The sequence below is a fragment of the Littorina saxatilis genome, linkage group LG9 (genome assembly GCF_037325665.1).
Source record: "Littorina saxatilis isolate snail1 linkage group LG9, US_GU_Lsax_2.0, whole genome shotgun sequence".
NCBI classification, from domain to species: Eukaryota; Metazoa; Mollusca; class Gastropoda; order Littorinimorpha; family Littorinidae; genus Littorina; species Littorina saxatilis.
Window position 1 is genome coordinate 54407156 of NC_090253.1, and position 12547 is coordinate 54419702.

At 47.2% G+C, this 12547-nt stretch overlaps 1 protein-coding gene across 3 annotated transcripts in view; it reads right to left on the bottom strand.

Moving 5' to 3' along the window:
• Positions 1–1097: 1097 nt before the first annotated feature.
• Positions 1098–12547, bottom strand: part of LOC138976479 (inositol hexakisphosphate and diphosphoinositol-pentakisphosphate kinase 2-like) — a 120382-nt gene continuing 108932 nt past the window's right edge. For all 3 annotated transcript variants that reach the window (XM_070349334.1, XM_070349336.1, XM_070349335.1), the window contains one exon: positions 1098–5055. In XM_070349334.1, coding sequence (XP_070205435.1) covers positions 4667–5055 — 389 coding nt within the window. In that variant the 3' untranslated portion in view covers positions 1098–4666. The remainder of the gene's footprint in view (positions 5056–12547) is intronic.

The window sequence follows — 12547 nt, forward strand, 5'->3', positions numbered from 1 at the left end:
AGACCAGCTGTCTATAAAGACTACTTTTGCTCAGTCCCTAGGGTGGTCTTTGCAGTACAAGTACCATACAAAACACACCTACAATGCAGGAACTGAGTACATACAATCATGAGAGTAGGTGAATAGTAGAATGGAGAACTAGATTACCAGTCTGTGCAGCGAAATTGCTTGACACCAAACGTTTGCCAGTTCAATTAGTCCAGTGTCTATCTTCTTCTTGTTCTTCTTGTCGTTTGCTGTTAGATCGTCAGTCCAGTGTCACGAACTGAAACCTCTGCTGAACAATCCTTCTCATTGCGGTCAATGCGCATGCGCCAATCTTGGACTTAAAAAATGCGACCCTTTGACCGATCGAACCATGGGTTAGGGTTCGGGTTAGGGTGAGGTTGTTCACGACCTGATTAATCTGCCCATGTTAGCGCATGCGCATTGAGAAGGATTGTTCAGGCAGAGTTTTCAGTTCGTGACACCGGACTGCAGGGCGAAACGTGCTGTCCTCTCCAAGTCCTCTCTGGGGCCGTATAGCTTCTTTTGTAGCGCTGTCTCCTCTGGTAAGATGGTGTCCCTCAGAGCACTGTGGTATGGACAAGCCTGCAGGATGTGCTCTGCTGTCCGATTCTTGTCACACGGACATAAGGGGGAGGGAACTAGCTTCGGCTTTGTGGCCATATGATGGTTTGGTCTGTTATGTCCATTGCGGAGTCTGAGTAGGACGACTTGTTCTTCAAGTGTCTATCTAAGATACATGTAGTTTAGTGAGATACAGACTGGTGTGGCATACCCAGAGCTAGTTGTCAATTAAGTGTCTAAGGTACTGATCATGGGCGTGGCATATCCTCATTTTTCAGTTTCTGGTGGAAATGGTTATATTACTGTTAGCTAGTGCCTTAAATTTGATTTACAATTAGTTTCCTCCATTATACAGTGAGCCATCCTTTTATCCCCCCCCCCCCCCCCCACTATGAATATTCACAAAAATGTGTATGAATGCAAGCTTTTATAGACTGAGTGACTATAATCTGATCACAAACATCACCAAAAGCAGATCAAATTACATATAAACAGACTCATAAATGTCAATAAAAGCAACACACAAAGAAATCTCATTTTCTTTATTGCTCTCTCATTTCATCAGTATCTTTCAATCGTAATTATGATACACATGTAATACTGAATCAACAATCTGACTTGAAGGTTTTGATTGCTCATCACAATCTCTTGCGTTTAAAAATGGAATGAACACATGGACAAATCAACACCACATTACAGGGACTGAAGGTAATCTCAAAACTGCAATAAATAAAATATGTGACCCTCCACCACGGAATGAGTCGCATGTCATCTTGCGCGGTTCTGCACTAGGCTTAATATAAGTCCGGGGGTTGTCTGGTAACAGTGTAAGGGTCACCTTAGTCACAGGCTTACAACTCAAAAAGTTTTCGCTCTTTTCTCAAACGGATTTCACCACTGGATAGAGCATAAAAAAGCTCTTTCGGAAAATGTAAAAATATGAACATCATGCAAAGGTGACATATACCGTGGTGGAGGGTCACTTAATTGTTCTTATCACAGAAACACACTCCAAAAGGCACACGAGAGCACACACAATCCTGTTATCCAAACTAATAGTTTTCAGATAGACAGAAATCGATGTCACTGTTGAAGAAATTAAATTAGAGTATTACTGTGTACATCGCAAGTAGGCAGCTTGTAGTCTATGAAGAAAACATACAGATTTTTTGCTAAAACACAAGAGAAAACAAAACAGGAATAGTGTTTTGGTATTTCTTTACCAATATTTCGTCCGTTGTTGATAGGTGTCGACTTCTTCAGGGTGACTGAAATATATTTATTCCAGCTAATTTAGAATGAACTACATGTATTGTTAAAATTCAAGTAACAGCTTAGCTACTTTCAGCCGTGGTAAATACATGTAAACATGGCAGTATGCGTAAGACTCTCAAAGGATGAGGCCTGGGAATGAGTAAAAGTGGTTTGGGCGTACTGATGGGAACATTTTGCGTTTTAAGCATTTTTAAGGGCACACGGAGGCTCTTTTCTTACACAATTAAAAAAGGACTTCGTCGTATTTATGACGAAAGGTGTATCATTCCCAGGCCTGAAGGATGAAAATCTGTGCTCTAGAGATGTAAAAATGTAGTGCAGAAATTAGACTCAAAACTCCCAAGCAACAGATGTAAATGTCTCCCCTTACATGCACTGATCAGCTTTAGAAACTGTACTACAACGGTGTTCAGAAAAATGATCTCTTTCAGAGGGATGTACAACCAAAAGCAAATTTAAGGACCAACATGCATTGATGCAGCTCCACGGTTTGAATTTGAATTTCAGATGTGTATGGTGCCATTAATAAGAACCAACATGCATTGATGCAGCTCCATGGTTTGAATTTTAATTTTAGATTTGTATGGTGCCATTAAGGACCAACATGCATTGATGCAGCTCCACGGTTTGAATTTGAATTTCAGATGTGTATGGTGCCAATCAATTTTGAATGTCAGATTCTATGGAAACAATATATTTCCAATGTCAAATTTTAACAGTATTGATCAATTTTGAATATGAGATTGTTATGGTATCTATCAATTTTGAAAGTCACATTTTTATGGTAGCAATCATTGTTGAATGTCACCTTTTTATGGTACAGCTACCATCAACAAAACATTTGGTTACAAAAAGGTATAATACCTGGATACTGGTTACAAGTTACTGCCCAGGTAATTAACTGTAAATATGGAGAACTGGTTAAAAAGATACTTTGTATTTGTTCCTTTAAACATATATAGAGAACTAAAATCTCAGCAAACCATCTTTCAAAGCTGAAAAAGAATTGGCACAAAATGATGTCTGAAATGGAAGACAACATCTTAAAGAATGATTTACTGAGAAACTCACACAGTGTTTGTGATTGTGTGTCTTGTGCTAACAAGTATAAGTGGGGAACATGATATCCTTTGTGGAACAGAATGAAATTTGTTATTACCTTCTCTTTCTGACAATTAACATTTTTAGAGTTTATGATATGATACACATAGGAAACGCATTAAAATATCCACACGTAACACAGACTGGAGCAACTACACACACACACACACACACACACACACACACACACACACACACACACAAAGATACAGTCACCCCCTCTCTCTGTCTTGCACGATAACGAAGTACAAAGGCGTCTAAAAAAGCCCACAACAAAAAGAATTTCCCAGTCAATGCCAAAGTTATGAGGAAACACACATGTATAGCAGAATATGTTAATCTCTAATCCAACATCTCAACTGTAATATATATGATACATCATAAAATCTGTTGTCACAATGCAAAAAAACAAACAGCATTTTGACCAGAATAAAAATACAATGGAGGTCAACATTTCATGCCCTTGTAATTCTGAGTTCAATTTTCTATAAAAAAAACACATCCAAAAAATATCTTTGTTATCAGCATTAGCACAGCAAGACGTATGACAGGAAACCTTTCAATCAACTTACCTGCTCCAGCCTAGTGTTACTGTACCCCCCCCCTCCCTCCCCTCCATTCAGCCATGCGCTCACACACACATTTGTTTTATGAGAATCTTTGAATCTTAAGCCCTATCAAATACATGTTGCACATACCTCCAAACCATACATGCACAAGGTTGAAATAAGCCACAAAATCATCCTTTTCGGCATCTTGCTCACAACTCCAGATCTGAAAGTCACTCAGTAGAAGGTTAAGGCATGGTGAATTGAATTATCCTGGAAGCTCTGAGAGAAAGCGCCCTGAACTTGATCACAAGCAGTCAGCAAATGTTACGAAGAGGAGTTTTTCAGCATCATTCTTCCTCCTCAAAATATAAGCTCACAGTATTTGTGATCACAGGCATGTGGTACATACACAATATAGCTACTAACACACCAGTACCACTTTCGTCCACAAGACCAAGCAACAGTCGTGTTCCGGCTGACTCACTCCGCTCACACAATTCCCTCACAGCCTGACGCTTGTTTTTTCTTTCTTAATATAATCCTTCTCTTTACAGTGCAGTATTGACAATGTTATGACGTGACTCGGTCACTTCAGTGCACGACAGACAATACGTTCGGAAATAACTCGGACAGTTTTCTCTTTCCACCCCTTACAGACCATGAAGAAAGAAATGATAAATTTCCTAGCAATCTGACACCATGATGTATTCTCCTCTTTCCCGTGGGACAGTGACAATAGTATGACATGACTGGCTCATTCCACACAAGGCCCTAATCATCTGACACCATGATGTATTCTCCTCTTTCCCGTGGGACAGTGACAATAGTATGACATGACTGGCTCATTCCACACAAGGCCCTAATCATCTGACACCACCCTGTCTTTTTCCTCCTTTTTAATCTGGGGTGGTAACGGTGGTAGTCAGTGGAACCCCCGTTTTTAAGACAACCCAATTTAGGACTCTGACCTTTTTAAGACCCTCTTTTTCACACTTTCTGTTAAGAGCCTTTGTAAATCACAGAACCCTGATTTAAAGACTCCCTCCTTCTTAGGACCTGATTTTCTCTGATTGTTGGACGGGTTAAAGGGGGGGGGGGGGGGGGGAGTTCCAGTGGATGACATGATTTGCTCACTGATCAACACGAGTCTCTATAGCGACCAGACACCATCATGACTTCTTCTCCTCTTCTAGTTCTTCCGTCTCCTCTTTACTGTGGGACGGCGTCAGGGCAGGGGTGTCAGAAATCTTCGACACCTCAAACCTGTTCCCAGAACGCACCGGCACGGGCGATCCTTCAACAGACTTTTGTGTCACAAGGTATTCGCTGACGCTCCGCTGTGGTGAAGATTTTTCCACCACTACCGGCATTGAGGGATTGTGGTAGAAGTCTTCAAAACCGGAAGCAGTGAAGCCCACCAGAGTGTCTGTGCTGTCGTCATTCTCTGGCTCCGGAACAGTTCTTGGTGTCATGGACGACCCGCCGTAATCTACGCTGGTGCCGATGTCTACGTTGGTGCTGGGGGGTTCTGCCTGTGGGCGGCTTGTACTGCTGGGCCCTGGAAAGTAGGCAGAAAATCGAAAATTTCATTAATATACTTACCCGAATCACATAAAAGCATTGACGCAGTCTTACATGCTTAAGGTCTGAAAAGGCTACCCGTCTTAAACAATTTTAAAGGGGAGCAACCCAACACAAAAAGTGTAAATACAGGTATGGTAATGACCATCTACCCGGGGAGTTACCTCCCATCCGGGTTACGTGACGTCACTTCCCCTGTAAACACCACGTGTCTTCATACGACTTAATAGACTAAAAAATCATATGCGGGGTTGGCGGGAGGGAATACACTATGTGATTCGGGTAAGTATATTAATGAAATGAAAATTTACTTAAAAATTTTCGATTAAATTACATATTCTTACTCCGAATCACATAAAAGCAGATAGCTTCAACAAGGCGGTGGGAATGAAAACCAAACACACTCTTAAAACCTTGCCAAAAACCTGGCCTGCTGCCAAAAGGTCAGGGAAGGGCCCAGTGAGAAAGAAATCTAACTCACTCTAAACCCTAGCCAGGAACTGGCCCACTGCCAAAAAGGCAGGAAAGGACCTGAGAACCATCTTGATTGACAGCCGAGATGTCTCTCAGGCAAAAGTTGCGAAAGACAACATCAGAGAGCCAAAAATGTGTGCCCAGCACTTCTTCCAATCTCCTGGACCGAACGACCCAGAAAGAGAACCCAGCCTTGGATTAAGCCGAGCCAAGAAGAGGGAAAGACAAGCTGCCCCCCCCCCCCCCCCTTTCGGATGGAAGGAAATGTACATGCACTGAAAAACGATCTATGCGTAAGGTAGTCCGATCAGTGAGGTGAGGGACAAACCTCGTGGCGACCATAAGACGATCACGCCAAAGTAATCAAACTTAGGAATGGCGTGAAGCCCAAAAGGACTTAGAGATAAAGGTCAAACCAAGGCAGAATGACCAATACCCAACAAAGAGAGAGAGAGGGACACCTGCGTACAAGGTACCAGAGCCCCCCTCGACAGGAAGATCTCAAAAGAGACGGTCGCCCGTAATGCCCTAACAGTCAATGCGAAAGCAGAGAGAGAGGCAATACGAGGAAGCAGAGGCTTACGAAATAGCGTAAGCCTCAGAAGAGAAGAAATCACCGTGGTCAAAAACTGAAGTGACCGGTGACCCTAAACAAAATGACTAAAAGCCAGATTGTTACAGAACAGTCTGCTTGAAGGTAAATGAAGGAAATTCAAAAACCCCAAGTAAACTTCGTAGCCAAATCAGGAGAAAATCCTGAGTCCAGCCGAACAACTAGCCGTGTCTGTCTACCTCTGAAAGACTGAGAGTCAGACACGGCGATCAACCGGCAAACGTCGCAGCCCGAAAATGCCATAGTCGAACCACGCAGAGTAGAAGACTATAGCACAGGCTCAGGCTGAGAGCCGTAAAACCCGTGGAACAGCCATGTACCAAAGTACCCAAAGTACCAGGTAAATATACGAAACATAAGTTTCGGCTGCCACCTAATATGCTGGGCTATAAGCCCACAGCAAAGGAAAACGGGAACATTAGATACCGCTCTGCCAAAAGGAGAGGGGTAGCCAAAAACCTGAGAGAGGAGATAAGCCACAAAGAATGACTCCTCCAACATGCCTTGCCAAAGACAATGTCCCCTCAGGAAAATCTGAATGTTACTTCCGAGGCCAACTCAAGCGCAACTTAAGTTTGGACGAAACACCAGAACGCATCTGATCGCTAGAGAAAGACGGAGTCAGACTCTGCAAAAGACGACCAGGACCAAGTCCAGCAGCTTGTGGCAAACTGAGAAGAACAGGGAAGCCTGAAAACGGCAGCCCCACTCAAACGGAAATCGTCCTATCTCATCTCCTGCCTAAGATGAAATTAAGGAACGAAAGTCGAAGTCCGAAGCCACAAGAACAGGGAAAACAACAACCATCACCGCCCACAGGTGGAATGGCTGTTGCACCAGCCGAGGCTAAAAAGCCTGGATGCCCTAAGGCAGGTCTGCCTACCCTCCAAGTGAAGCTTCAGGGACAAAGTTCTGTTGAAGATTAAAAGAAGTCGATTTTGCGCAAAGCGCAAAATTCGAGGTTGCGCGAAGCGCAAGCGAGCTGGCTAGGGGGGTCCGGGGGCATGCCCCCCCGGAAATTTTTTTTTGCCAAAAGGACACAATTGGTGCAATCTGGTGTCATTTTACCCTAACATTGCCTTCAAATCATCTTGCCAAACTTGAACATTGTCACTGTAAATGTCACTGAAAAAATGAAATTCAAACTTACAATATTTACATTTTGTACAAGGTTTGGTGGTGTCACTGCATTCATTTGGAGCTGGCCTGAAGGGACCTGTAATAGGCACTCTTCATGTCTTTGAGCTCCTTGTTGGTGTAAACTCTATCCAGAGCTTCACCGGGTCTCAACTTGGCGACAACAAGTGCTTCGAGAGTGTCTTTTGCCATGCTGCCTCTAAAATCTGTCTTGTTCTTGCGGACCACCGAGAAAATCCTCTCGCAGTGTGCTGAAGAGTGTGGAATGGTGAGGATTGACAGCATGACCATTGGCAAGTGTTGGAACATTGACGCCATCTTTTCTTCGACCTTTTCTTCTTGCAAGAAGTTGACGCGCATGAGTATTAGCTACAAAAAGCTGCTCGGCAATGATCAAAGGCATTGTGATAGCTGGGTGGCCTTGTTAAAAGACACGACCTTCTTCCCAGGGGTCAATGACCCACTTTTTGCCATGAGAGGTGGTTCCCCTGTCATATAGATCTGAGAGAGGAAACACTTCCTGAATCGGGGTCAGTGACCGGTCAGTGACCGAGTTTAACAGAGTGGAAATCTGTGTGTGCGGCCAGATCAAAGGCAGGGCAGTACCTTGTGGGGTCAGTGACCGGTCAGTGACCGAGTTTAACAGAGTGGAAATCTGTGTGTGCGGCCAGATCAAAGGCAGGGCAGTACCTTGTAGCTGAAGGCAATCTCTCTCGCTCACACTGTTGTGAGCGTGTTTGGAATTTTTTTGAGTTTCCGGGACGCATTTCGAACATCCGTATTTTCCGGAACACTTGATAAAATTTATTGATTTCCGGGACAAATACGGAAATTCCGTAACGGTAGGCAGACCTGCTAAGGTCAGCCGTTGTTCCAAAACTCAGATGTACCTATGAAGCGTCTGTGAAAGAAACAACCTCTCCGGTAAAACCGGAAGTGCCACTGCAGCAGCCCGTGGCTGAACTACTGTTACACTCACTGAGGACTGAAGCAGTATAACCGAAGGACAGCGCTAGCACCGACCAGAAGAGACCTCAGCGGGTGCTCGAGCTGATGGGCCTAGCTCACTGTGAAAGGATCGGCTGACGCATAAGCAAATATGCCCTCATTAGATCAATGGGAGTCCCCCGACCTCACCACTCCCACAAACTATTGGCTGTGTATAGAGACCATCCAATGAAAACTTGCAAGGAGGAGACCCGCCCCGCCATCACCAAAGTGGGGGCGGAGGGGGGGGTGTGTGATCGGGGGCACTTCCTTGGGGAGAGAGGCTTGCTGCTAGGGCTGCCCTTCTCCCTGCCCAAAGGTGATCTAATCTTCGAGAATCAGACAGAGACTGCCCATTGGCCGCCTGCTGAAAACGTCCCGAGGCCTGAGCCTGCTTCCCGTGAGGAGGCTAGCTCTGCTTTAACCCTTGTAGAGAGAAGTCAGAGATCCGCTGATCTCTATCCCACGGGATCTACTTTTCTTTTCTGGTAAAAACACCAAAGTTCAAAAAGCAGATCCCTCTACTCCGATCAAAGCCCAATTGTCCCTCCTAGCCTGCTCAGAGACCTGAGCATGCAAGAGAAACAAGTCCTCCCTACACCCGACTATAAAGCGAGGTGAAGGGAGGACAGCCTCTTTGTTCCTCGTTCGCCCTAGCCAGGCTGAACGAGTGGAGATGCCATCAGAGTCCTGATACACACTAAGCGTGGAAGGTTCAGTGACTCCAGGAAAGAGCGCGAGAGCGCTCTGACGATCATCTCCGAAAAAGAGGCAAATTCCAAAAACTGACGTCCAAATTCCTCTAAGTTCCTGCGTTCCCATTAAAGGTGTACGCGGAAGAGCAAAGACGCCAGCAAAATCCGACTCAGCTTCAGCCAAGAGAACTTCCTATGACAGGAAGAAACAAAAGACGAAGCCTGTGTAGCCGAAGCCAGCCGAGGCTGCGCGTGTTCCGGAACTGACCCGTGAAGACCGAGTAGCAGAACCGGAACCCGTGGATACCACTTCCGGTAGGAGATGGCCAGCCAAAACCTGCGGACGATGGTACCCACATTGAAGGTGACTATCAAACCGGAAGTAGGAAAAACTCCTCCTTCGCGGAACGGAAGTCCGACATCGCCGAATGCAACCAAAGAGGAAGCCAATGTCCCTCCATAAAAAATCTGGAAGTAACCTCCATCGAGGCCTCGAAAGAAGCCGAGAGATTCGACAGAACGTGTCTAGTCGCTGGCTAAAGACTGTATAACAGAATAGCCAAGAGACCTGACACTGACCGAAGTCACAGTTGCCCGTGGAAAACTACTGAACGGATAACCGGAAAACCGGAAACCCGTTCAACCGGAAACCGTCCTGTCTCACCCCTCCCGTAAGAGGGTAAGACAAAGAGGAGGTAACATCCGAAGCCACCAGAACTGAATAGACAGTAGACGCAACACCCAACCAGTGAAGTGACTACCGTCCCGGCCGAGGCTGAAAGCCTGCATGCCCATAGGCTAGCCGATGTTCCTCACTTCGCTAACAGTGTTAGGAAGAAGAACAATACATCCGGACAAAGCCGGAAACGCAACAGACAAAACCGCACAATGCGGAAGCAAATGTTGCGTGGGCTGAGGACAGAAGACTGAACGCCCGTAGGCTAGTCCGCGGTCAACTCCAGTAGAGACACACAGTGTAATCACAAAGGAGGACCTATGCTCCCAGTAAACCGGAATGACGACTGTCCGGATGTCCGTAGGACGTATCCTGTTCCTCACTCACTGACCTCCGTATAGGAGCAGCAGGAGGAGGAACGGCAACTCCGGGCGGAGCCGGAAAGGCAACGGACGAAGCCGCATAAACGGAAACGCCTGTTGCGATGACTAAGGCCGGAGGCCAGAACGCCCGAAGGCCAGTCAACGGTCAACCCCAGCCATGACCTCTGTGAGTGCACGGGATGGAGGACCTTCGTTTTCGGGAAAACCCGGAAGCGCGACTCCCGAAAACAGAAGCCGCCCTTGCTTATTCACAGCCGTGCACGCAATGCAAACAGCCTTAGAAAGAGCAGAAGATTAGGCAACGGACGAAGCCGCATACAGCGGCAGCGTCTGCTGCGAGGACTGGGGCCGGAAGCCCGGTGGCCCGAAGGCCAGTCCACAGTCGACACCAGCAGGGACCTTCGTGGGTGTGCCAGATTGACCTTCGCTTCCGGGAAAACCCGGAAACGCGACTCCCGCAAGCGGAAGCCGCCCTTGCTCAGTCACGGCCGTACACGCTGTGCGATCAGGCCTAGAAAGAGCAGCATATCCTGACTAGCAGGAAGTTTTGCAGTCGACACCAGCAACGTACCTTGGTGTCACCTTTGATAGACGGCAGACCTGGAAACCACACATTGCACAGGCAGAGACGAAGGCCCGGCGCAAGCTAGCCATACTCAGGAAGCTGGCAGGTACCACCTGGGGAGCGAACGAGAAGATACTGAAGACAGTATACCAGGGAACAATCAGACCCCACCTCGAGTACGGCTCCACAGCGTGGTCAACCTCAGCCAAGACAAATCTGCAGACCCTTGACCGTGTGCAAAACCAGGCCCTCCGACTCATCACCGGTGCAATGAAATCCACGCCCATCAAGGAAATGGAGAAGCTTACCACCATCCAACCCCTCTGTCAGAGAAGAGAAGCCAAGACTATGGTACAGGCCGAGAAGCTCAAGTGCCTACCCGACCACCCCATGAAGCACAGACTGAGCAACCTCACCAAGAACCGGCTTAAACGGAGCAGTTTTGTACACGAGAGCAAGAGACTTTCTCGACAGTACAGGGAAGTCCTTCCACAGAACACTCTACCTCTGACTCAAGAAGAAGAGGAAACCCCCAAGGCAACAGAGAAACCAGGCATCCAGATCTGCACCAGTGTTCCACATGTTACCTCAGGAGAAGATCAGAATGACACAGCTCGACAGGCACTCACCTTAGCCCTGATCGACGAACAGTACCCAAAAGAGGCGTGGATCCATGTATACACCGATGGATCAGCAACTAACGCCGTGCTCAATGGAGGTGCAGGCATTCTCATCCAGTTCCCTGGGGGACATACAGCTACATCCAGCGTTGCCACTGGCAAACACTGCACAAACTATAAAGCAGAAGCAGAAGCTCTCATGCAGGCCGCCTCCTTCGTTCAGGACTCCGCAGACCCTTGCTACCAAGTTGTCTTCCTCTCGGACGCCCTTTCAGTCCTTCAGGCCCTAGAGAACGACAAACTCCCACAGCTGGCCAAAGCATTACAGATGGTCAGACAAACCAGAAGAGTTGTCCTCCAGTGGATACCAGCACACTGTGGGATACCAGGAAATGAAAGGGCAGATGAGCTGGCAAAAGAAGGAGCCGTGGAAGACCAACCTGAAAACAGTGTCAGCTTTAGTGAGCAGAAGACAATCATCAAGGCATTGATGAGGCCAAGGACAAACAGAGATGACTACCACACAATGTCCAGAGAGCAGCAAGTCAACCTCATCAGGCTGCGTACTGGCCACAACAGGCTCAATGCTCACATGAACCGAAAGTTCAAGCTGGCGCCATCACCAACCTGTGCCTGCGGTCAAGAGGACCAAACAGCGGAACACATCTTACAGCGATGTCCCTTACTAGATGAGGAACGAAAAGAAGTGTGGCCGTCACCAACTCCCTTGCAGACCAAACTATACGGCAGTCGACAGGAGTTGGAGAAAACGACAACATTTATCACCAGTGCTGGACTGATTGTGTAACCTCTGCGAACGCCAAGAAGAAGAAGTCGACACCAGCAGGGACCTTCGTGGGTGTGCCAGATTGACCTTCGCCTCCGGGTAAACCCGGAAACGCGACTCCCGCAAGCGGAAGCCGCCATTGCTCAGTCATAGCCCTACTCGCTATACGATCGGGCTTAGAAAGAGCAGCATATCCTGACGGGCAGGAAGTTTGCAGGTAGTGAGCCTGCGACCAAGAACTGTTGCTCAAAAGAGAGCGTCCGGTGGCTTCACGAGAGCCAGTGGAGCAGTTCGACTTACCGTCCATGCCCCCCAAGGAGGCAGTAGACGCAGCTGAAGGCCCGCGACCGGAAAGCCGTGGCCGACAAGAAGCCAATGAGCGGCCGTCACCCGCCGCCGGCGGAAGTACAACGCTGGAGACGGCGTGGGAAGCTGCAATCTTCCCTCCCAAACTGCGAAACTCTGAAAAAGAGAGCTAAGCAGTATAGACACCAGAGCGCCGCGCTCCGATGCCCAAGAGAGGGAAAGCAAG